Here is a 27,982-nt window from a genome sequence, read left to right as displayed (position 1 = left end):
ATTCTCCGATTTTTAGCTATATGGAAAACTGAAAGAAAATGTTTCGTTATTTCATTATGTCTTAAATACATACTTTAAATTTGATTTATTTACTTTAATAAACAAAAGAGTAGTACCATCTCCTTGAATTATATAGTATTAATCTAATAGTTTATATATTTTCCATTCAATGGTTTTTCAGAAGTAAGGAAAAATATTTCAAACAGTGACTTTCTGAGTGTTTTTAAGAAGTGTTTTATGCAATAGCTATTTTCTACTTTTATTTTTACTTCCACTTTTCCTGTTTTCAGTTTTCTTCAGATGTCGGAAGAAAAACAGAAAAAACTGTCTGAGTATCAGAATGCAATAAAGAAAAAGTAAGTGAGAGGAAGACTTAATAAACCAGAACTTTTAAAATTATTTAGTTTTTCAAAACCCAGGGAATATCCAAGCTGATACTACTAACACTAATTGTCTATCAACATCTCAACTACCACTGAAATTACCAAAAGAACCTAATAAGAAAGTGTTTTCACGCAGGAATGACCTTTAACTTCAATGCAGCCGGTTGAAAAAACAGATGAAATATTAGTGAAATCTACACTTTCTGCAGTAGATATGCATTTGCCTGTGCCTGATGATTCCAGATTATGCCCAAGTCCATTACTGCCATCCCAAGTTCAAGCCTTAATAGAAAATGGTCCTGAATAACCTGGTTTCGAATTTTAGTTTCCCAAAAGACAAAAATAGATGTAAATTTTTTTAGATGTACTTTTGTCGAATCTTGCCAAACAACAAAAGAGTTAAAAGGGATTAGCTGCTAAATTCTGCTGAACAAAATTCTGTTTATTGTTTTTGTTGCAAAATTTTTAACAGTTTCAGCAACAAAAAACTGAGTAGTTCAGAATTTAACGAGACGGGAACCACTTAAATGAGCATTTAAAACTTCATGAAAAAAATAAAAGGTATTTCTGGAATCTAAGTCTTTGGTCCGATTTCTTAGAACGATTATGAAAGAATAAACCTGTTGATTCGGAATTTCAAAATTTATTAAAAAAAAAGACCAAGTATTGGCGCGATGTTATTGAAAGAATTATCTATGCCATTCAATTTTAAGCCAAACAAATATTAGCTTTCCGTGGTTCCAGTAACAAGTTATTCGAAAGAAATAATAATTTTTTAAAGTGTATAGAAATGATCACACAATTTGACACTATATTGTATATTAATAAAATTCAAACTCAAAAAATATGCTTCATTACCTTGAAGGTAAAATTCAAAATGAAATAATTAGCTGAGTAGGGAATAATATAAAGCAAATTTTTTAAAGTAAGGTCAAACAGGGAAAGTATTTTTCTATTTTACATGATTGTATCCCATCAAGAGCAGTTATTAATTTGTATGAGGTATCTTAATTTAGAAAATACAGACATGAGTTTGGAAGAAAGGTTTTTAGTATTTTGTGTTTCAATAGATATGATGGATGAATGACGAAACGCATTCTTAGTAAAGACTTTAGAGGAAAGTGGTTTAGATACTAGTAATTTACGTGGCCAAGAATACGAAAATGGTTCAAACATGAAAGGTAAACAGGTTTCGAGTAATTATGCTCAAATCGTTGCTTTTCCAAATTAAAAAGTTAACCTAAGTTTAACATAATATGTAATTGCACTTACCTTTTTTTTTATGTAGAAAAACAATAACAACAAGCAATCACAAAAAATATAAATATTGCACAAATTAGTACGTTTGCAACAGTAGACACAAAATAAGAATTAAGCAATTTGTCAAATGCGTTTACCATTACATACGCATCGGCATCACATATTTTAATGTTCAAATAAGACAGAAGAAAACGCCAGAGACAAAGTCCTACCCTGGTTATAACTTTCGGTCAAATAATACAGTGCGCTAGGAGGAAGGGGCACTCAGACCTGGCAAGCTTGAGGCTGCCTTAACACAGTTAAACGCCCCAAACTTTAGAGGCGATCTAAGAGGCCACTAACCTATTGGTCAAGCAGACGAGCTAAGGCTAATCTGAGTCAATAGGAATACTTAGCAACTTACATTCCACGTCCCCGCTCTGGAGAGATGGTAAAAACATCTGCCATTAACAAGAACCCCAACGCCGGACAGCAGAACGAAGTCACTTAAAAACTGTCAGACAGACCGGAACACCAATCTGGCCTGCTAACACTACATCAAGGTATGCAGATGTCGGCTTTAGGAGAAACCATGGAAGGATATGAATATGCAGTATTGAGGCTCCAGGCACCCACTGGAAACCTCAAGCAGTTTAAAGGCTCGCTGAATTCGCCAACTACACCGATGGGGGTGTTTCACCCCGAACAACCACGAATATCTGACTATATAGCTCAACCACAAACAGCCGTCGTTAGCAATGACTCCAGTTCTGTGGAGACTGATTTTAAACACACGTAGCCGAGACTGCCTAGGTACAGATCCTAATTAGTAGCTTCCTAGGTTTTACCCAAGTCGAACCCGGGAGGGGCATTCAAATAAGACAAGAATTTTCCTGTTCAGACAGGCAGTGAGACGAACTGCTTGTTTTAATGATTGCACGGCGCCTTTATGACCCTGCGCCGCACGACGTTGCACCTATTGTCGGCACGGACCTGAATAGCTTACATAGTTAAAATTTTTTCAAAAAACCTTCATTTCAGGGGGGGGGAGGGGAATTAAAATCTTTATTGTTTTTGACTTACATTTTTACTTCTAAAAACACATATTGATTAACAGATTATAAAATATCATTCTAAGTAAATAATCTATAAAGTAATGTACAAATAAATATACATGATATTTGAATTTTTATAAATATTCAAAGCTGATTATTTTTAATAGTAAGAATGCTTTTTAGAAGTAGTTTTTCCTCTTTCAAAATTATTTAATAACATTATTTTTTAATTTTTAGTTTGTGTAGTCTTACAAACTGTTTGCGTTTTGCAAGTCTCACAGAATTCAGTTTTCATAATTTTGCATTCTGTGACACAATAATTTTTTACAATAAAAGGAAAATATTTTTAAAGGAGCATTTTTTTTTTTTTTTTTTTTTTTTTGTGTGTGTGTGTGTGTGTGTGTGTGACATGAAATTTAAAGAACTGCATATCCTGGACCATACTGACTTCACAAGCAGGAAATATTGCTGAATGTTGCTGTTATAAAATGATGAATTAATAAAATATGAGACAAATCCTAAATTTGTGTTGGTATGATTCCCATATGAGACTTTTTGTTATTCCACAGGTATTGTGTTGTCTTCCTGTGATGCATGATGGCCAGTGTTTTCAGTTTCATTACCACTACATGAGTGATAAATTTCTTGCTTTAAAAAATATCCCCCAATTTTTTAAAGTGTTACCTGAAATTGTTCCGATATTTTTTATGCTTTAAATTTTAAAGAAAAGTTGTCCATCCCTTGATCCTCTCCAGTTGTATGTGTTTCTAATTAGACAAAGTAATTTTCTTCCCATACACACTCAACTGCTATTCTGAAAAATTATTTTTCTAATAGCAATCTTTTTTTATTATTATTTTAGATATATATTAAAAACTAAAAATTGCATATCATGTAGAAAATTGTGTACCTTGTTACTCATTTAGAGGATGAAATAAAGGAACATTTTTATTGTTTATGATGAATGAACAGAAATATATAGAGTAATTACAGATATATGTAATGCGCTCACAATCAAAAATATGATTAAAGTGAAAAAAAGAACAAAACAAATTATATAAAATGTTTCTTATAAAGTGGAATAAGTGGGAAACAAGATACATTAAAGTTCCTCAAATACATTTTATCCATTACAAAGAATAATATATTCATCACAATTACAAGCCACTTCACAAAAAATATATTTGTGCTTATCGTGCAATACTTTAACAATACTGAAGAAAACTTGAACGAATTAATAATTACTTTAGAGTTGAAAACAGTTTTCAGATGTAAACTTATCAAGTGAAATAATTTCAGTATTACTGTATATGTAAATATCTGCAAATAATTTATCTGTAAAATATAATTTAAAAAATAAATCAGATTTCTGAAAACACAATTCCATTTTAAAAGAGGAATTACAAAGATTTTACAGGTAGTATAAATTATGGGCTTTAATCTCAACCAGCAAGCAAAACATCCATTATAAACATAAAAATATGAATGCACGGAAATAAATTGTAAGGAAAATTATATGAAACTAATATAAAAATACACAATATAGTATAGTATCATAAATACTAGCAAGTAAAAAAAAAAAAATCTTTTCTCAGCTATTATTACTTGTAGTAAAATCTGACAATTCATAATTATTCAGAAAAGAAATATTTTACTTATTCCCCAAATGAAAACTAATACAAATAAAGGAGCAAGAACCGTCTTGATTCTTACATGATGTATAAATCTAATTGCATAGTACTTAAATATCATTTCAATTCTTATTTTGAACAGGCACTGAAATACACATATGTAGACTCAAAAAGACTGTTTTTCAACAGTTCTTTACATAATTTATGAATTATTCTTATAAACTGCATAACATTTATCACCAAATATGACAACCTAATTATTCTTAGTATAAGATATAGTTCCTACTGATACAGAATAATTTCTTAAAAATGAATCTTATGCTCAACTACCCCTTTTTATTTTAACTTATTCAGGGGCTCCATTACTTGTAAATATTGCTTCTAATTAAAGTTACACCACCATAAATATCTATTAAAATACAAGATATAAAAATCTCATGTTGAAATTGTCTTCATTTAATATTCATATGCAAATTACTAAATGATGATGTGTATTTTCAGCATAATAACTCCTTAAGATTACTGATTCAGAATGGGCATATTGAAGATATAAGCCCATAGACTGGCTAACACTTTTCTAAAAATTGTTGATTGCATTTTTAAATGATTCTCATATGCAGAACAAAAGGTCATTTATAAGTATGCATAAGCCTGATATCAGAACAAAATCTTGTATGCCAATCATTTGGCTTCTTTTTTAAAAAATTCACTGTCTTTGATTTAGATAAAAAGTATTTAAATATCAATAAACTTGATATACACTATTGCAGATATTATTTTCTATCATCATAATGCTGTTAAATTTTATTCATATTATTTTTGAAATTTATATTCACTATCTACATAAAAAACTGTCAAATTTATTACCTTAAGTATCAATATCTATTTGTAGGGTTTAAGAATCAATGTTAGCCAGCTGGCAAATTCTCATCATACCAAACTACATTAAGATAAGCTACATGGTATAAACTAATTAATAGTAATCACTTGGAGCATCTAATTAGTATTAAGGATAAGCTCAAAAGAGCTAGCTCAAGTACACCCAATAACAATCACAATAAGTTCAGAATTCTTAACTTCAACTAATAATAGAAAAATAAAATAACAATACTTAAGTAAACAATAAATGGCAATGAATTTTGATGACATATTCTACAAGAATTAAAAAATATTAATAACACGATACAACAAATAGTAAAAAATTAAAACACAGGTAATTAACATAAACAAGCAAGAATTAAAAACATTTTTTTTTATTAATAACATCGAATTGCAAATGGGATACTGGTGCTCGGGCATAGATTGTCTTTCAGTTTAATTTGCAATGTCACTTTTGCATATTAAACTTTTCGATATCATGAAAATATTGATCATGGAATGTTACTGTTTAAGAGCTTCAAATGAATTTTTTGCTTGATTATGCATTTAAAATTATTATAATCCTAATAATTATTAAAAAATATCATGCCTATTTTTAGCAATTATAATTACTAGAGGTAGGGCATTATGTTTTCCACAAGACATATGAATTAAAAAACTACCATTTTACACACTTAGAGTGCCATAATGAAAATAAAATTTCAGAGTACAGACTGCAATTTTCTGCATTAATCAGAAAAATTCTAAAAGCTGTATTTTCTTAATTCACACACTGATACTGCCAGTTTTGATTATTTCAAATATTTTTCCAAGTAATTTTATGTCACTAGGAATGTATGATAAAAATGCAGAATACCTTAATTTCACTTCATCATCAACAGTTAATGCTAAAATTCTTTGGCCCACCAGTGACCGAGCGATAAAATTGCCAAACACAGGTAGTTTGTCTGAGGTTCGAATTCCGGCAAACGGGCTGGCTGCATGGGTGTTTCCTTGGTTTTTGCAGCCAGTTTCCCTTAGAAAGTCCATGATGAAGGCATTACTCCCCTTAGGCAGATTGTCCTGGAGTGCTTTGCCATAATTAAATAAACCAAGCCAAGCCAAAACTGAAATTATTTGTTTGCTATTTTCACCTTTTCTTTTATTGCTGAATTAGGTCTAGACATATATTTTTATAGGTAACTGAATAGACAACAATTAATTCCATATAAATAAAACAATACTCAAATTTTAATCAAAGGTTATTTTTGGACTGGCCCACAAGAGACCAAACAGTAAAACTGCTGAATAATGGTAGTTTAGCCTATGTTCAAGTATATGGCAAATAGGATGGTGCTTTTCCCATGTGCAACATTTATATGAGCCAGTTTCTTAAAAAAGTGCTTCATAAAGGCATTCTTCTTTCATTTGTTTTGCCATAATTCAAATAAATGAATTCAACCTTTTTGAAAGAAACTAATAAGAAAATCTGCCAACTTTTATGTATTTTTCCTAATCTCTTAAGAAAAGAGTTCTTTATGATTTTATATGCAAAATAAATTTTTAACAGATTTTGCAATTTTCTGTAGAGATGCAAAGAATTGTGATGATTTGCTTCTCTGTATTTTATTTTGATTATGTGATTTTGAATTTCATAACAATATTTAAATGAATATAATTATATTATTAAAATAATGCTATTTTGAAGGAAATTAACTTAAAATAAAAATTAATATTTTCTCATGTTTTAAAATGTCTTCTTTGTGGCAAATTTCAGATATCTTTATTATGATATTTAAATAATTTGATAAATGTTATAAAGTGAAATTTCCAGATTATTATTTAGGAAATCCACAAAAAATTATATGCTGAAATAAATTTAATTTGTGTAACTTTTCATATTTTATAAGTGTTTATTCTCTTTATTGTTTCAAAACATTCATACATACTTGTAAATTTTCTTTAAAATTTACTTTAGGCACTCTTTTCTGATTTTTTTTTTTTCAAAAATCTTCTGAATTTTATGCTCATAAATTGGTTGCTATGCTAAATGCATCTCAGTTTGAAACACTGCAATGCTACAGGCCATAATAAACTATATTGTGGGTCATAATAGTTAAATAATTTACTTTCATAAACTTTTTAAAAGACACAGTAGAATAAACATTAAATCACAGCGACAGAGTTGTAATAGCATGTGACATGTAGTAGTATCACATTTTTATTATTGTAAAAATTTCATAAGGCAGTATTTGAATTACACTGTCCTTTAAGTGTAAATACAATCTCAGAATAATAAAATCATATTCAATTTTAACTTTTGTTATCTTACAATTTTTTCAGAAATTTCTTCTACGCTTTGCAATTTTATTGAGATTTAAAAAAAAAAAAAAAAATCAAAATTTAGATTTAGTATTTTTGCTTATATGATGGAGGTTAATAATGTTAGATTTTAAATTACTAAAAATTACAGAAACTTAAGGGGAGAATATAAATTAAAGTTCGTTTCTCTAATATATCACATTTTTGTTCAACTTATCTATTCACAAATTTTCCATTCTTTATATTGCTCCTGTAGGACGTAAAAAAATTCTACTCTACAAGCCATACTTGCTGATGCATTAATAATATATGAATTGAGTTCATAACAATCATAATCAATTACAATCTACTGAAGTAAAAATTATGAAGTTTCATTTAAATCTCTGGAATGGTTGAGTTCTACAGTACAAAGAATTAACAAAATCTACCTTTTCTTAGGCACTACCTTGAAAATCCAATCAATTATTCAAACTCTAAACTCTGTGACTAACTGATCAAAATAATAATTATAATAATAGAATTCTAGCAGCAATCAAATTTATAGTATTAGTTAGAAAATGCAATACAATAAAGGCAGTTTAATATTTGCACCAAATGATAAAAATAACAGAATTTGCTGAATATACATAAACAGGCAGTTGTAACATATTGTTTAAGATAAAGACATTTGTAATTTTTGAAAGGAACACAATGTGAATAATATGCTAATTAAAATATCACTATTTTACTTTTATCACAACCCTCTTCAATGAAAACCTATGTAAAAAATAGTTTATTGACAGCAGAATTCGTATGAAACTCATAAAACTTTATATACATTTAAAAATTAAAATAAGAAATAGAATTACTACTATCTTTCTACTCCTTAACTATTCTTACAAGCATGTAAGAAGCATTCCTTTTAATTAATTTAATATTTCATGGTGCACATTAACTCCTTAAATTAATCCAGATATGAAGACTAAAGATTGTGTAGGCGAAAAGAAAAACATAATAATAATTTATAACAGTATGTACTAAATATTCTCCAAACTATAGAGTTAGGTATTTACTTGATTTCAAAGGGAAGGGGAGGTCAATAAACATGTACTGCCATCAAATATTATGTCACATAACATAGAAATCACATGAACACAAGCTGAATACAGTATTAACTGCAAAATACAAAGACAGTATTTTGACTAGAACTAACTGCTGTGATTTTTTGGGGGAGAGGGGGTTAGAAGTTAGACTTGTCACATTATGCTATCAAAAAGTTGCCATCTGTTGTTCTAAGACATAAATTAACTAATTATGTAATCTGAAATGTTATATTGCTTCCCTTCCTTCGGTTTTCTTATTTCACCTCTATGCGATAAACAACACTAAATTTTTTAAAAATATGAAAAAATTATAAACATTTAAAATGCTGAGTCAAATTTCTATATTAAAAAAATTACAAATGTCTTCAAGATACAACCTACGAAGATTCTAAACAGAATAAGGAAATTACACAAAAAGATTTTGGCAAATAATTAGAATGCTATTGAACAAATGCAAGATAATTTTTTTTAAAGTGTTCAAACCATAATTTACAGAATGTTTTTTAAATACAAAAGTTCACCTTTTAATCAGATGAGCTACAGCATTTCTTTAAAAATGAGCCAGCTAGCACTGCACTTATCCCAATGTACAAACTTCTCAATATAAGACTTAATAACTCAATTTTAATTTTCCCATCTCATATAATATAGAGTTGAACTGCAGTAATATTACATCACTGACCATACTGAAAAAAAAAAAAAAAGTCCTGAATTTGAAATAGCAATTTTAAAAATGATGAAATATTTTTATAAAAACCACACTTGCCTCATTAATTAAATTGTATAAAATCTTTCATATACATTCTGAGCTAGCATCTAAAAAGCTATACACTTTTATTTGTCATAGAAACTATAATATATAAATTTATTTATGTGTTAACACCATGCAGCTAGATATTTAAAATGCTGTATATGACTTAAGTGCTTAAATACCACAGTAGAATCACACAATTTGAATAAATGGAAAAGAGTTTTTATTGCTTCGTTGAAAAAGTACACATTCTGTAAATTACAGTTCATATTTTACATAAAAAAATCAGCTTTATGTTGAAAAACTCAGTTCTAAAAATGCAGAATACATTCAGAAGCTCAAATTTGTACACAAAACACAAGCTGCACTTGTGGCTGCTAACAACGTTGTGCAAAGGAGCAGAAAAGTTTAAACACTTGCAATTGTGAAAACAAACACTATATAAAACACTGTGATATACAAAACATCCTTATTACATAAAACATCACAAAGTGCAATTTTCTTGGTATTAATTACATAATTCAAACAGCTTTTGACTTAATGGAATAGAAAGCATTATTTGCTTGAAATTAAAGCACAGTAAAATTTAACAAAAGGGTTTACCAAGAAAATGAAGGCTTTCATCCCATAATTCCAAAATTGTGGCGGACAGATTCCTCCAGTCTTAGAAATACTGGTATTGATCTGCAAAAGCAAATCTGAACTGCATTCTACCAGCAGCAATGCATAACAAGACTTTATCAGAGGGCACTTCCTGAAGTGAGCTCAGCCAGGCTGCAAAGAATTATGGGATGCAGAAACATGTGAAGGTCAATGTGAAGACTGGGGATCACACTGCAATAACCTGACGATAGATGGATCACTCTTGGCACCTTCAATAAATTCATCAAGTGAAAGTTTTCCATCCATATTTTTGTCCATTTGCCTGAAAATTTTATCTGTTCTCTTTTCAGGGGTTGATTCATCTTCTGGCATTTTCATGACAGAACCAACCATTTTGTATATGGCCTGCAGAAAAACATCATAACACTTTCAAGAAAAAATACTTGTATTGAAAAAAATATCAATTCATATAAAATTTTTTAAATACTTTCATCCCTACTATGTCTTCTGATCTATCATCAATGTATTTTTGTGCTTTTAGACTTTTAAAAAGGAGGTTGTCCAAACATCAATATACAATCTCCTTAAACTTTGGAAAGCTGTTTGAGAACAATAGGATAAACTACCTCTTCCGATATTGTCTTGCAAATTACAGTGTATAAAGTTAGAATACAATAAGGGTTATCAAATAGAACATTATAACATAAAAATTTTAGATAAAATATTTCTGTAATTACAATGAAAATCGTCTAAAAAATGTTTGAATAGAGGGTTGGTAAGAATACTGGTGCAAAACCAAAAATGGTTATACTGCACCGAAACCCAGTTTTATTCATTCTACTTTTCTTGAAACCATATAAATATGAATTTCACATAATGCTGAGATAAAAGCATGGATAAATTTCAACACTCAGTTGAAATATAAAACCAAGTAAAATAAAAAATTAAATAATAAAAAACATAATATTTGTTAAAATATACATTAAAACAGAATAACTGATATTAAACCAAATCATATTAAGTTAAAAATTGTTTAGATTTTTTCTACTTACATTCCTTCTAACACAGTATATTTTTTATATGTTCATAAAGTTTCTGGATGACTTTGGAGAAATAAAATGTTGGAATGCTCTTTTAGTTCCTGTAACCTTTCTCTAAACTTTTATATTGCAAAAATGATTAATGCAAAATTTTACTTTAGACAACCTGCAAGTTTACCAATTTTAATATGAAATGACCCATAAAAGTTATTTTTAATTTGCAACAACAGAAAATTTCAAAATAAACGCACTTTATGAAGATTTGGGGAGGGGGGAAATTCATGGAAGTTACATTCCCTCTCCCCCCAAAAGAAAACCGTTGAAAATATATGCACTGCATGACATAGCAACAAATATCCATTAAGTAATTAAGCTTTTTGAACAGATGTAATGAACTCTAATCTAAGCTTTTTGAACAGATGTAATGAACTCTAATCAGAGTCAAGACTTCCATACTACAGTGTTCTTTTTTATTTTACCTTGAGTTATAAGTTAAACACTTATTTTCATCACTAAAAATGATTTGTTTAATAAATTAAGATCAGCACTTCCCATTTTAATCAAATTTAGTTTCCTATCTTTTAAGCCACAACAGCAGGTATATGCAAATTTAAACTCCGTAAATTCAAACAAAAATTTCCATTTAAACTTCCTTTCATACTGAAATGATATTCTCAAGGGAAAATTAAAATATATTAGCAATCATCATCACTAATGGATTGATGTCTTTGAAAAAGATCAAGCTTTAAACTGTGTATGATACTAAAATAATTACTAATTAAGACCATATAATTATCATTTCATTAGATTTGATTCTTTTTCTTGCTGTTCAAACTGGGTACATGTATTATTGTCATCACTAAGGAAAGAAGTACAAAAATTGTATATTAAAATATGAAGCACTGCCAACCCATATAATCTAACATCTTGTATCCATACTCATCCAAGCAGGAGTATATCTCTAAACATAAACCTTTTAGCTTTTCAGTTATTAACTCATATATCGCAAATCCATATTCAGTACATACTAAGTGATAGTCAGTACTTTTTGATTATCCAAAACCCCCCAACAAAAAGTTATAAACTCATTACCAACTTTAGAGAGTATATGCAAATACATTGGCAACTAATTTTTGTTAAACCATGCATAAAAGGCAACAGCCATTTTCAAAACATTGGTGCACTAAGAATTCCTCAATATAAAAGCAAAATAACATTGGAAAAGCAAGAAACATCAGCAATAAAATGCTTACCTTTTTCAAGAAATCTCTTTTTTTGTGCTGTTGGTCTCCCTATGTTCATAGCGATATGTTTTTCCTTAAAGAAATATCAAAGATTTGTGTAAACTCAGCACTGTGCATTGGCCAGAACAGATATGTGCTACATGCATACCTATGTTACATCATAAATACCTTTCGGCAATATACTGTTTTGCCTTCAAAATACTTTTGTGGCATTTTGGTGAGGAGTGCAGATAATCAAAAAAGTACTGGATATTCTTAAACACTACTATAATGGCAGTTTGAAGCAGCTTCATTAAAACGTTATTAAAAGAGTTCTCTTCCAATAAAACGGTTTTTATTCCATTCATAAAAAAAAAAAGCAGCCTGAAAAGGTAGGTGATTGAACTGGAGGTGGATTTTGAAGCTGTCTCAAAAACAGGGTGAAAATGAAAACTTATAGGTCCTGCAGTTTCATGTTAATTTTGAAGTCATTTTAAAGACACGGCTCATAACCATTAACTACTCAAACCAGAAATCCACTAACTAAATTTACCTTTTAGTCATAAATACTTATAGGTAAAAATATAATAAACCAGAGGTTCTTTATTCAGGTATGCATTACACATTGATTTGTCTTGGTCTTTAGAGTGGAATTGTTTTTACATCTCAATTAGCAGTAAACTGGTTGAAGAAATGCTTGAAAGGTGATGAAAGATTATAAAACTAAAGACCAAGAAACCCTTAAACCAGACTACCTCAAATCCTTAACATTTCTGTTGATGGTATTTGAAAAAAAGTTTTTCAGACTACAAGAAATTTTTTATTGCTTAATTACAATTTCTTGACAGTTAATTAATGTATTTAAGGTGAATTTTGACCAAATGGATTTGCTTTACTATTTAATCAAATATGATGTATTTCATATTACATGTGCCAATGATATCATATATTCAAATTATGATGTCATTTATTTGTATATTATGTATTCAAATATATGCATGATAAAAATTCTTGGTAAATTTGCCAGTGTATCAAGCAACTAGATTTTCCATTACGGGGGGGGGGGGATTCCTTAAATAAATCAGTAATTCAAATAGTAAATAATTGATTATATTCTTCAAGATTTAGTTCATTAAACTACACTTGCACTATTGTTTACTTGCTTCAAATAGGTAAACTAATTAATTGCTTCAGACCTTGGGGTGCAATTTAATATAATTAAAAAAATTAATTTATTTGAAAAATATTTTACTTGTTTTAATAATATAATTATTACGTCAACTCCAATAAATAAGTATTCAAAAGTATTTTAATTTGTATATTGCATAAATACACATTAGACACACTTCACTTTTAAGCATAGACAATTCTAGGAAACTTCTGTAAAGATTTTGATATCAGTTTGTTTGGAAGAATAAAACTCAAGCAATCACGATGAAGGTTGAAAAATTATCCTGTATTTATACATTTTCCAAATTCAAACAACTGCATATGCATGAATTAACAATCCTGTACAATAAAACAGTCATATTAATAAGTGAAACATAATTATGAAATGTGATAATAATTACATGGCAATAGACAAATTATATTGCATTCATAATTACATTGCAGACAGAATGAAAATGGGCCCCCCCCCAGTTTGAATAAATTAAGGATTTGCTGAGAGATCCTTCTTAATAGTTTTTTGCTCCACAGATTTATCTTTATTAGAGTAAAATAAAAGCTCCCTCTTATTGATCTTGCTTTTGTCCAAGATGTCTTCTGAAAAGTGCAATTTGCTGTTTGAATTTTCTAAATTATAAAAGAAACTTCATTCACTTGCTAGAATTGATTTCTCTGTAATGTCTGACCTCTTAATGCCACTAATATTCTCCTCCTGTTGTGAAGGCAGATATGGTTTTATATGCAAACACATTCACAGATAATATATTCATTGTAGAATTGCTAATTTTTACATGCACTAATGTTTGTAAAAAATGAAACACCATGAAGGAATTGTCAGAAATGAATCAAATATATTCCATATATTACTGACAGTGGTACAATTAAATGATCAAATTTACAAGGAAAATAAAAAGGCTGAATATTAGAAATCAATTCTTGGTGTTTCCGCCACGCTAAGCGATGAGAGCTTGTATGCATCATGGAATTGAATTATACAGATTCTGAATATAATCTCGGGGAATGGCATTCCATATAGCTTCAACTTGATGCTAAAGTTCAGTCTTAAGTCTTAGTGTGTGCCTCAGCTGTATGAGCGAGTAGCCGACAGATGTAATCCTAGACATGCTCAATGGATGACATATCTGGGAAATAAGCAAAATTTGTGCAGTCTGAGAAACAGGTGTAGGGGCATTATCCTGCTGAAATACAGTACCCAGGATGCAGAGAACCTTCGGCTCCACAACTTTCCTTATATAGCAATAACTGTTGAGGTTGCCCACGGTCTGCACTAGGTGGAATTGACAATTATACCCAATAGCTCCCCACATCATGATTGCCAGACGTTTGTGCGGTATGATGCTGGATAACATTTCCCTCTGTAACGTCTGACGCTTACTCTTCCATCATTGTACTCCAGACTGTAGCGAACTTCATCAGAGAAAACAACTTGCTGCCACAGGGCATGCCACACACTGTGTTGCTGTGCCCATTAAAGTCGGAGGCAACTGTGATTCAGTGACAGGGGAATCCTGCATAGAGTAACCCTTGCACGCAGTTCATGCTGCAGCAGACGTACTGTGGAGCTACACAACAAAATACCTCTAGCTGTGCTAACCCATGAGAGGACGCTGTACGACCCATGACAGCCATTTGGATGAGGTGTCTGTCGTCCTATGTTGTTGTGCTACTGCATGCCCCACTGCCAAGATTTTGCCTAGTTTGATTCTTCTCTGTCCATTCTTCCAAATACACATCACTGTTGTGGCATTATGCTTAGAAAGACAATAACAAACAGGCTATCACTCATTATTCCTTATTGGCTATTGAGAATATGTAGAGTATGCTTTTGTCCAACTTCTATATTTTCTCCATGTGGTGCAGGTAAAATCTATTTCCTTAGAAACCCAGAAGAGTTTTACCAAATGAAGTGCTGTCATCTTCTTTGGCTGCCATTAGAACCTCATCATACAATGCCTTTGGTTGCCCTCAGTAGAGTTCATTACAACAGCTCAGATCTCCCTAGCTGAACTTCTTGAACTAAAGCTTGTTGGTGTGATCATTCATGGCATACTCCCATGGCTGCTTCGATACCTCCATTTCTCTTTGACAATGGACAATATGTGATTGGTGTGTATGTGAAACATCCTTATATTAGTGTTAGTGGTTACATTAACTTCCATTGTTTTTAGCAAATGAGTCACTTCATTTCCTCTCTGTCAGCACTTCATCAAATGGGATGTCAAAAACAGCAAAAACTTTTTTGATTGCTTTGCATAATTTCATTCTAAATTCTAAGGGACTGACTGCATTTTGCACGAGATACCAAGTATTTTAAAGAAGTTCATATCTAAATATGGCAATCATTTTGCAACAATGCCAAAAAATGAAAGTAAGTAAATTCACCATTAAGACATACTAAAATAAAAGAAAAGAGTATTAATTTATAAGATAAGCAGCAATACCAAAAAGTGGTGTAAAAAATCTGAATGCAGGCACACACAAACTAAAAAGAAGGTTCAACAAAATATCAGCACAACTACTTTCTACAATAAGAGGAAAATAAACAACTAATATCTTTCACTGAGAAAAGGAAAATAGAAACCAATCACAAAATAAACTATTTGAAAATTAATGGAGTATAAAAAGTAGAATTAAAATTATTAACTAAACTGGAACGTTTTTACGAACATGGAAAGCTTCAAAGAAACCCAACTCAATGGAATAAAGAACAGTTTTGAATACAGTGAAACCTCATTACAACAATATTTTAGGGACCAAATAAATATATTGTTGTAGAGAGGCATATTGTTATATATGCCTCTCTACAACAATATATTTATTTGGGCCCACATATTTTGAACATTTAGTAAGAGTTTTTTTTTTTTATTATTATTTTTTTTTTAATTTTTTTTTTTTAATTTTTTTTATTTTTTATTATTATTAGTTTAAGGTGCATAACATACTACTTTTAAGTCTATATTTAGAAGAAATTAATTTGTAAAATACTAATAATAGTGGTTTAAATACTAAAAAAATAAATAAATAAATTCAGAAAATAAGCACAGAAATATTCACATACCTGAAAACACTTTTTATTGAAAATAATCCAATATTTTTGTTTGTTTATTGATTTTTTTAACTGTTAAGTTCACCAATACTGTATGCATTGAGTCTAGTGCACGAAAATGTTCTTCATTTGTCGACGGAAGGCTTGAAAAAAATGTCCGTAGAGAATTCACAGATTGAAGAGCTTCCTGGGACGACAATAAGGACTGCGATGGACCTGTATTATCATCATCATCATCATCTTCATCATTGTTTCCTATCTCATCAGTAATTTCAGAGAGAATATCTTCATCAGTAACTCCTGCAAAAACCATAAGATCATCATCTGCTGTTAAATAGTCTTCTATACTAATTCCAAACTTTTTACCGGTTGTTTCCTAAAACACATTCTTGATCATCTGAGAGATCATTGTCTATGGAATTTTCATCATTATCAGATTTCTTATCTTCCATAACAGAAAGACCTGCCTTTTTCCAGCAATTCCGAATGGTTTTTTCTGTTACTTCCCACCAACTTCCAGCAATATTGTCACACGCTTCCTTGACATTTACAGCTTTGAAAGGGTCTTCTACTTTATTTTCAAAGTTTACAAGTATCCAACCGTTTTCTGCAATATCCTTTGAAGCAATTAATTATGCCCATATCAAGAGGCTGAAAAATTGAAGTGCAATTGGCAGGGAAAAAAGCGATTTCGATATTTTGTAGCTTTGGAAATGACGTGTGAGCACCGCAGTCATCTATCAACAAAACGATTTTTTTCTTTCTCTTCTTCATTTCATTGTCTAACTTCTGTAACCATTCGGAAAAAAATTTAGACGTCATCCAAGCCTTCTTATTTGCTTTATACTCCACGGGAAGACTTTTCACGTTCTTAAAGCACCTTGGCTTCAATGATTTACTAATGACGAGAGGTTGTATTCTATGCATTCCTGTTCAATTTGTACACAGAAGAACAGTCAGTCTCTGGTTTGATTTCTTCCCTCCATAACACTTTTCACCCTTGAATGCCAATGTTCGATCGGGTAGGAGTTGGAAAAACAGCCCAGCTTCATCTGCATTATAAATGTCTTCTGGAGCATACTTTTCTAAGATTTCTTTCATCTTGTTTTGCCGCCATTCATTTGCGTGTTTTCGGGGCTGACTTTTTCTCTCCGTGAACTTCTTGGAAAGTTATTCCATGACGATCTCGAAAACGCATTAACCAACCATTGCTAGCTTTGAAAGTTTCGTTCCCTAGCATTGCTGCAAATTTCTGTGCTTTTGCACATAATAAAGGTCCATTTATTGGGACATTTGTTGCTCTCATCTCTTGAAACCATTTTAAAACAGCAGCATCAATGTTTTCATTTGTCGCAACTTTCAGTCGTTTTCGCTCTGGGTTAATTTCATTTGAAGTTACAGCATCTTCGATTTGCTTTCTCTTCTTTAGGAACGTTGCAACTGTAGATTGCGATAATCCATGTTTCTTAGCCGCATCAATCTGCTTCATTCCCTCATCAATATCATTGATAACGTTCAGTTTATCTCGAAAAGATAGTTGCTTTCGCCCTGCCATCTTTAGGGAACAATATCGCGTGAAAGAAAGAAAAGTTTAAACCAAATGTTTCGCGTAGAACTCAAAATCATGAAAGACTATAAAACAACCTTTGAACTCACCTTTCAGTACGTCACTTAACAACACCCTGCCTCCATCTTCCCCTGTTCCTCTAACAAAGGGCACTTGTTCTGTGACAAGGTGACCAGACAGGTCTAGATGTTCTTAAACCTTATCAGAATTCCAAAGCTTACTGGGAAATGAGACTAGGCATACATTTACACTTCACCCCCCCTCACCCACTCCAATTCCCAAAAGGGTGGTCTGCATCTGTTTTGAAATCTGAACAATAGCTATTTATTCAGGGATAAGTTGAATATCCACAATGAGTCTTAATAGACGGAAAAAATAACATAAGAAAACGAAAAAAAAAAGCATTTGAAAATCAAAATATTATTATAAAGGGAGAAAATAATACTGAAATTTAGATTGAAAAAATCGTTTTACAGAGGTTTATTGTTCTAGAGAATATAGCAATATTGAGTGGAGATTAACATTAGTTTATATGCAAAATCACCGGGACCACAAAACATTATTGTAGCAGAGGGAGTTATTGTTGTATCGGGTATCGTTGTAGCGAGAGTTTACTGTATATCGATAGAATAAAATTTAAAATCATTGTCAAGAATCATCAAAATCTAAACATTCATTGCAATGGATGATTTTGTAAGTTCGTTTTTCATAAATTTAAGTTTTATGCTCTTAAATAAGCCTACTTAGTTTGAAGAATATATAATAAGCCATACTGTCAAAGTATGCCACAAATTCTGCAAGAATTCATATCAGAAATATGTCTTTAAAGACAAACTTAATTTTATTTACAGTTAAATTATGACTTCTGTAAATTTATAAGTGATAAAAGGAAGTAAAACAATAAAAACCAACTGGATGAGAAATATGCCAATCTAAAATATAAAATTATGCCAAAAAGCAACTTTAGACTGACACAGAGTTTGAATAAAACTCTGCAAGTTTTTTGGGTTATCAGGTACAGGGTTATTAAGGCTCTCATCCTCAGAAACAAAATTCTTTAGACAATCAAAAAAGAAGAAAAGTAGGGTGTGTGTTAACCATATTTATATAGAAATGAATGGGCAGAGCAAAGTAGAGAAAAACATAGCCTCATCCATCAAATAAAATAATAATAGTATGCAAAAACGCTAATGTATTAGAAATTTGAAAGCACTGTTTAATAAATTGAAACTAATGCCATTAACTAATGCAGATATATTTTTTATGAATTTTAATAGCTTTAAGAAAATCTAATTCAACAACTGAAGAAGCTTTGTGAGTAATTAACAAGTAACTTGTTATAACTTCAAAGCTTAATAAATTAATTGTCTTATTACAAGGTAGAAAATTTTTAATAATTAAATTTATGATATTTTTGGAATATCCTCATTATAAATAATATTAGACTAAATCAATGATATTAAAATTGTAACTTTTGAAAGGATGATTTAATTGCTACAATTTAGGTATGGAAACATAACTCAAAGCTTTAAAAATTTCATTTAATATGTTTTCTTCATCCTATTATGTAACTATTAATGTTCTACGATTATATCCACATTACTATAAGTACAGTGGTGGCCAAAATTGAGGACACTTTTGGAAATTTTTATGTTTTCGAACTTTGTATGGTTATAGAAAACGTTACGTTTCACAAAATGCAAACTTGTATATATCATTTTAAAGAGAATTTATTACTGAATTCAATACAAAGCACAAAATTCAATTATTTGCAATACAAAAAAAGTTAAACGATAATAGTTATCGATATACATTAGATAGTGATGATTGCAGTGAGTTATCAGTACTATAATAATAGTTATCGATATAGTATAATAGTTATCGATATACATTAGATAGTGATGATTGCAGTGAGTTATCAGTACTTAGTAGGGTACCCTTTATTTTTGATTACAGCTTCACATCGACGATTCATTGAGCTGACAAGAGTTTTAAGCTCTTCTTTCGTTATTACATGATGCCAGGAAACAATTATAGCCTCAATTAGTTCCCTTTCATTTGATGGGCGCCTCATTCGGACAAGAGTTTTCAAACGGTGCCACAAATTTTCGATAGGATTGAAGTCAGAACTGTTTCCTAGCCATGACAACAATTCAATGCTCTTTGTACGAAACCACTCTTTTGATATTTGGGCCGTCTGGCAAGGAGCAGAATCCTGCTGAAAAATAAACGTAGCATTGTTGGGAAAGTGATCTCTGATGGAAGGTAGAAGTTTTGGTTCTAGAATAGTGTCAATGTATTTTCTGGCATTCAGTGTCCCATTGATGACATGAAGGCGACCAATACCATCTGCTGACATGCATGACCAATTCATGACACTAACTGGGTTCTTCACAGTTGCTTGAATGCAGTCAGGATGTAGCTCTTCTTCAATTCCACATCTTACATATTTTAGCCCATCACTACCGAATAACGATATCTTAGTTTCACCACTCCATATAACTTGTGACCACTGATCATCTGTCCAATTAATGTGTTCCTTTGCCCATTGTAGTCTTTTTTTTTTTTTCGTTGCTGAAAATTAAGGCTTTTTTCGTGGAATTCTACCTCTCAGTCCAACATCTGTTAATTTTCTCCTGATTGTTATTGAACTGACAGAATCATTCAAATCACTTCTGATGGCTGCTGATGGCATTTTCCTATCTTGGAGACATAGACTTTTTATTCTTCTGTCATCAATAGATGTGGTGCACTTTTTTCAACCTTTTCCTTCTTTGTTTTTTATTGAATTTGTCTCCTAATAGCGTAAACAAAATTTTCGGACTCCAGATGTAGTTACTGAACCACCCACCTGTCTTGCAATTTCAGCATAGGAAAGACCACTTTCTTGTAACACAATAATATTACATCTCTTTCTAGGTGTCCAATCTACTCTTTTATTTGATGTCATTGCTTCTTGACTAAATATTAAACATTTTTACAAAAATTTTTACTTGTAATTGCAGTGTATAAGAAACAGGTCCTCCATCTACAGAACAAAGCAAAATAATGAATTGTTTCAAGTGTAAACATGATGTCAGCTTCTACTGGCAGTTACTAACATTCGATTGGTTCTCAGAACAAGAACAGTGATTGGCCAGGAAAGCTAGACATTACAAACCACTTCATAAATGTGTTTTTTATTTATATTAAAGTACATATAACTTTTTGTATTGAAAATAATTGAATTTTGTGTTTTGTATTGAATTCAGTAATAAATTCTCTTTAAAATGATATATACAAGTTTGCATTTTGTGAAACGTAATATTTTCTATAAGCATATAAAGTTCAAAAACATAAAAATTTCCAAAAGTGTCACCACTGTAGATTTTATGCCACAGAATGCTACGATAAAGTTGGAATACGAAAGATATATTTTTTAATGAAAATTTCTTATTGCACTTTATTAAAGCATAATGGGAGAAAAATAATTTCAAATATAAATGCTTTTTCACAAAACACTTAAAAATAATGTAGTATTTAAAATGTAATAAGAAATGAAAATAACTCACTGTGACAATTTCTAACATTTCTTGACGAGATATATATCCATTACCATCTAGGTCATACATGCTGAATGCCCATTTCAGTTTTTGCTCTAGTTTGCCTCGAGATGTGACACTTAAAGCACACAGGAATTCCCTAAAATCAATAGTTCCATCACCATTTGCATCAAAGGTGCGGAACACATGTTCTGCAAACTTAGATGCATCACCATATGGGAAAAAGTTTCCATATATTTTTTTAAACTCTTCAATTGAAAGGTGACCACTTGGGCAGTCTTTCAGAAATCCTTTATACCACTCTTGAATTTCAGCATCTGTAAATTCTGTATTCTGACGCAGGTCTTCAAGAACCTCTGGCTTGAGCTTGCTGTTCTGCTTCCCCATTACAAACACTTTGTCGAAAAGTTATTATAAGAGAGAGGATTTCATTCTATAATAATTCTCAAAAGCTCAGTACACCTGCAACATAAGCATATTACAATTAAAACATATAATTTTAAGTTCAGTATGCTAGAGCACATTTTATAATATACAGTGTTAAAAAAAAAGACTATATAACTGAATAAATCCTGTATAACCCATGGTTCTATTTAAAAAAATAAGTGAAAAAAAAAAGTTCAGACTATGCTAATTTTTGTAAAATGGCAATATTCGTTAAATGTACAAAATTAAAACTGTTTCTGACATCTGCTATTCAAATATTCAGACAAATAAATAACTTGTTATCCAACTATAGTCTATTCATTGAGAAGAGAGACAGAAAAAACAAAAGCATATGGGATTTGGCCATACCAAAGACATCATGATGCAATTAAGCAAATGCCGAACATATGCTTGACATTCCTTTTATTTGAAACAAAAGCTTCTTATAACATTGTAATTCATAGCATCTTAAAAATAAATAACATTTTAAATTATATCATCTTCAAATATTTAATACTTTAAATTACTGAATATTTCTATGTATAAGCTGTGAATTTTTAGCAAATATTTTGCTATTGAAGTCTGCGGAGCAGCTATATGGTTTCGAAATGATTGACTAATAGTTTGATCATTAAATTATATTATTGGTTAAATAATCGAAAAAAAATATTTAATCCTTACATACCTTAATTAAACTTCTTAATATCAGAAGCCAACTCAAAATGTTTTAGCTATTCTCAAATTATCTTTGCATGAGGCAACACTGATTGTCATCTTCCATTTCACCATTAACATCATCTGGCTCATAGACAATATTAATCTCATTTCTATCCATAAAGTCATAGCTTTCAATTTATATCTAGTGAAAGTCTTTTTTTTTTTTTGTCCCCCCCCAGGCACTTTGACTATATGGCATAAATGAATAACTGTATTTTACTTGTAAAAACAGAAACACATATGAGAGGAAAGAAATTATAATTGCTTGAGAATGGTTACTATAACTGAGAATCAAAGTAAACATCATGCTATAGCTAATATGCCAAATGATGAGTATGCACAATAGTTGAGCATATTGAGAAAGAGAAACAATCGGTAGTATTTTTCATTTACCAAAGTGTCTTTCATTTACCTATTTTTCAAATGAGAGCTGAGGATAACCTGTCATTTATATTCAGCTTGTCTGATATGCTTAGCTAAGTTACGTGCAATTATTCATACTTCTGGCAATATACAAGTTTTGAATATAAAGTAGAAAATGACATCACATGGATATGCATGAGTGGTAGTGGGAGAAGAATGAAGCATGGTAAAGATGCTCCATAACGTGCTTAAACATAGAGTAATAAGTAGCACGGATTTCTTCCGTAATAGTCTAATATGCAAAAGTGAAGGAATGGCTATAAAATAGAGTGGTAAACAAATTTTAAATTCTGCTTCATGCTTGATAAATTTGTAAAAGAAAATCAAGGCACAGTAAAGCAAGATAACAGAGATGAAGCTTATCTTTTAAGTATCATTTAATAAATGGTTTAAACATTTTCAAGATACTTGGGATTCTATTACAGACACTGCTTGAAATAGTATACCTACAGCTTTTAGTAGTGATGAAAACATTGAAAAAGTGAAGCTATTAGTCATGAAGAGAAACAATGAATACTAACATGTACGCTGCGAAAAAAAGGGGGGAACAGTTCCATATCGGCCATTCTACTGGGCCGATTGACGAAATTCAACTTGTGTTTTTCATGTCTCGAAAGGCCGACTTAGGATACGTATTAGATTTATCCATAACATTGTTCTAATATAGTTATTTTGACACAAAACCGGACTTTTTCAAAAATAACATAAAAAAATTTTTCATATTTCGATCCTACTACTCAAACTATGCCAAACTACCAAGTTTTATAAAAATCACACGAGTAGTTTTTAAAAATTAGCTCTCAAAATTTTAGCTCCTCTGTATTACTTGAGTTTGGTATATATTTATTAGTCTCTCTTTCTTATTGAACTTATTTGATTCTTCCTTTCAATTTCGAAATTCAGGTTCATTCCAAATAAAATTCACCCATTTTTTATGATTTATGTTTAAAATTTGTATTCTTAAATAATTTTTAAAAAATTTTCAAAAATTATTTTGAATTATAATCTATACAAATTTTACCATCATCTTAAAGTAGATGTATTTTAAGCATACCTGCAAAAAAATTACAGTTTTTTATTCAAAATTTTCGAAGATATACATGAATTTATATATTGGCACATTTTGAAATTTGGCATATTTGTTGAAAGCGATAAAACATCAAATGTGGTGTACACACTTTGCTAAAATTATTGGAAAGTAGGAACGATGTGACTTTTTTTACGCTCATGCACAATGTTAAAATATAGGAATGAGGTGCCTTTTTTTCCGCTTCGGCATAATGGAAGGGAAAGGAAAATTGGCTGCCATATATTAAGCAGTTCGTCAAGTGAATTATTCATGATGCAAACTGAAAAAAAAATGCGGCAAGATAAAAATTAGAATTTCTTCGTAAATTTCGCACCAAATTTTACAAAATTTTCGGGGCATAATTTGAATTATAGAATTAAAATATGGGAAAAAATTGGTATGTTATTTCAGAAAAAGTCCGATTTTGTGTCAAAATCCCTATGTTAGAACAATGCTATATATATATCTAATATATACCTTGATGAATATATCATGATAAATTTATAGAGAAGAGCTGTAATGCTAGATTATCTACCATATTACTTGATCTTGCTTCAGCAGACATTTTCCCTAACTTGAAATGACCCCTAAAATGTAAATAACTTTCACATAATCAATAATCAAAGCTATGCTATGAGAGTTCACCATACAGTATTGAAAGACGACTCGGACTACAGTTACTTGAACTGCACCAGCTGTTGTCAAAAGTGCTCTGCACATGACAGGCATTAACTTTAAAGAACAAAAAAACTGGGAGATTTGATGATTTACTGGAAGTCTTAAAGTGAAAACGGGAAAGGTAACAGCTTTAATACCAATTTTAACATATATTAGCCAACACTGTTGCTGAATAGACAACTTTGATTAAAATATGTTGTTATTATTTCTTATAATAATACTTTTGTTTTCAAAATGAAAAGTCAAGAGAAGTCATTGTCTCGTAGTTAGTTCTTTGTTTATTGAAATAACTAATTCAAGAATGATTTATTTTAGGTTTAGAAATTCACCATGCTCTTACTGTGCTGTCTTTCTAAAAAAAAAAAAAAAAAAAAAAAAAAAAAAGTAAATTCTTCTTTGAAATACCCTGTATTATTAAGAGAAGGATGGTTAAATAATTATTTTAAAATGCACTGAAGAACAAATTTTGAAAATGCATAAAACTACTAATTTTAGATCCTATCAACAGGCAAGTTTGAAAGCAACCCACACAAGAAATTTTGAGAATCAAAGCTGCAGTTCTGTTTCTTTGCACCACAAACTTCTAACTTTACATCTTTAACAAAACTGCCATTCTTTTTACCAAGGTCTCATTTTATCATATCAAACAAATATTTTGTCCTTATGTATTTATCTTTATAAATAAGAGAAAAGCCAGATTTTTGGTCTGTAGACAGACAATTTTGGGAAATTCGGAAAGCCAGTTAAAATATTTAATGTAATTGGATTTTTGCCCATCAAGGACTAATTTTCCCTCATGAATACACTTAAACATTACCACAACACATATAACTAACAAAAGATAAAGCTATACATACCAACTTAGGCTGGCAAAACACCATTCAAATCAATGGAACTGAAAATGAAAAGAATATATTTCAATGTCTGGAAAATTTGTTACAAGATATTGCAAAATTTACTATACATGAATATATAAAAGGATTTTAAATGAAATATTTGAATCTATCTGTTTAACCACATAATATGCAATTATATAATTCCAAATCACAATATATGCTGTATTATTTTCTTTAAACAAAGAAGTGTTGTCTGCAGTAGTTGCTAATTATAAACTATTCATTTATTATCAACAAATAGTAAAATAATATATCCCAATAGAAAAACTCAATCTGTAGTTTGTTAAAATAAAATAAAATAACCTATGATAAATAAGACCAATTTGAGACATGCAAATATACTATAACAAATATAAAAAAGATTTAATTAAATATATTTTGCCCGATTAAAATGCTTGAATTCCTTCTATTCAAAAAATTTAAATTTGAATAATATTAACTGTTTAAAAAAGCTGGAATGTGAATATTTGAGTTTATATCAAGGAAACTATTTTAATAAGAAACAAAACAAAAAGTTTAGAAAAAATTGTGACCAAACAATCTCAATATAATAAATAAATCTCATAAACCAGTAATTTATAATTTGAAAACTTTTTATATACCATATCCAAGGAACACAAATTCAATTAAAACCAGGAATTATTAAAAAAAATTTAGTCAGTATTTTAATTAGTAATTTAAATTAGTATTTTCAGACTCTATTGCTTTAAGAACATAAAAATCTGTACAGAAAAATTCTTAATCGCAAAAATACTAAAATTAAAAAAAAAAAAATTTTTAAGTATTGAAAAAGTACTATTGTCACTGACCGCAGGTAAAGGGGAATAAACCATCTACTATCAATTAACAACAACTAAATTAAGTGAGAGTATTTTGTCTTTCTTCCAAGTAAGGCTCAAATTATATTTCTGCTAGAGCCAAATCATAAGTCACAAACAATATTCAATCAATAGAAAGACATTAGTCGGAACACAACAAAACGAGAGTCTTATTAGAAGAGATCTTCCCCGACACTCTGATTTTCAAATTCAAAACTAAAATCAAAAGTTATACAGTTTTTAACATTAAAAAGTAATTCAAAATAAAAAGAAGATCAAAACTGACATAATCTTTTAAATTAAAGTTAAATCAAAGTAGTTAATTAGATATTTAAAGATCAAACTCAGGAAAGAAATTACAATTAACTTATTTGCCTGAAAAATTTAAAAGGAAATTTACAAAACAATTAAAAAATATATAATCATGTCTAGTATTTTCGCTAATTAAGCTGCTGAAAAAATATCAGTAAATAACATAAAGTAAGAAATTTACAACTAAGTTTTCACAAAAGCCAAAAATTGAAATTCATAAGTAATAAATTTCAAATAATCCTATAAATGCAAAAAGGATTTAAAAAATGTTAAAACCAAAACTCAACAAGCAACACCCCAATTCAAAAAATCAATGAAGTTTAAAGAAAATAGAACATAACAGAAGGAGAATTCAATCAACCTCAATGTCACTTCGTCAGGAGGAGGAACATTGAAATCTCTCTTCTAAAAAAATCCTTGCTTTTCTGTATCCAGAATTAGCTGATGGACCATTTCAATGTACTTTAATTATAAAAGTTTACTCGAAAATTCTAGCCGCTCCTTAAATAAAGAGAATTCTATTTAAAAAATTGAAAACGTAAGTAAAATAAAAAAAATACTAAAATATTTCAGTGATAAATTCAGATCAAAATTTTACCTTAAATAGTTATCATAGAAAAAAGGTTTTATCGATTTCTATCAGTTTGTTAACATTTCATTAAAAATATTTAATATTTCTAATATCTGATGATTTTAATGCATTATTTAAATCAATCATATTAAAAATCAGAAAAATTATTCGTAAAAAGTGAGTTTATTGCTTTTAAATCGCTTAGCTTCTTATTCAGTAACTTTCCACATTAAATTTAAAAGTTAAATATCTTAGTCTTTACTGAAAGGCAACAGTCTGAAGCATGGAAGATAAAAGTATTTTATTTCCGTCAGTGGCAACACACTGCCTTCGAATAGCCGAGTTTGTTAATTAAAACATAAATATCTCACAGTTTTCTGAATGGCAACAGGCTCGCGTGCTGCAGACAAAAGTGTTATTTCGAACAGTGTTGCCATTGCTCGCTTTCAAATCGCTGAGTTTGTTAATCAAAAATTACATTAATTCAATCAAATTAAATTTGTAAAAAAATGAAATAAATAAAAAAAAATCAGACTTCTAGG

The 27,982-nt window shown here is 30.0% G+C and overlaps 2 protein-coding genes across 7 annotated transcripts in view; one reads left to right on the top strand and one right to left on the bottom strand.

Moving 5' to 3' along the window:
• Positions 1–3,633, top strand: part of LOC118205149 (threonylcarbamoyladenosine tRNA methylthiotransferase) — a 73,936-nt gene extending 70,303 nt beyond the window's left edge. The window contains exons 12-13 of one of the 2 annotated variants that reach the window (XM_085813228.1): positions 291–356; positions 520–3,633. In XM_085813228.1, coding sequence (XP_085669354.1) covers positions 291–332 — 42 coding nt within the window. In that variant the 3' untranslated portion in view covers positions 333–356; positions 520–3,633. Of the gene's footprint in view, positions 1–290 lie in introns of both variants that reach the window. The other variant, XM_085813227.1, reaches the window with a different exon arrangement.
• Positions 3,634–3,781: 148 nt separating this feature from the next.
• Positions 3,782–27,982, bottom strand: part of LOC118205150 (neurocalcin homolog) — a 173,256-nt gene continuing 149,055 nt past the window's right edge. For 4 of the 5 annotated variants that reach the window (XM_085813229.1, XM_085813230.1, XM_085813231.1 and 1 more), the window contains exons 2-4: positions 25,701–25,738; positions 21,540–21,992; positions 3,782–10,329 (exon numbers count right to left, since the gene is read on the bottom strand). In XM_085813229.1, the coding sequence (XP_085669355.1) occupies positions 10,132–10,329; positions 21,540–21,917 (576 nt within the window). In that variant the 5' untranslated portion in view covers positions 21,918–21,992; positions 25,701–25,738 and the 3' untranslated portion in view covers positions 3,782–10,131. Of the gene's footprint in view, positions 10,330–21,539; positions 21,993–25,700; positions 25,739–27,230; positions 27,255–27,982 lie in introns of those variants that run through there. The other variant, XM_035377440.2, reaches the window with a different exon arrangement.

Source organism: Stegodyphus dumicola, chromosome 3, assembly GCF_044657685.1.
Source record: "Stegodyphus dumicola isolate Sdum_Otavi_A_Nest chromosome 3, ASM4465768v1".
Taxonomy (NCBI): Eukaryota; Metazoa; Arthropoda; class Arachnida; order Araneae; family Eresidae; genus Stegodyphus; species Stegodyphus dumicola.
This window is presented reverse-complemented; position numbering and strand designations above follow the sequence as displayed.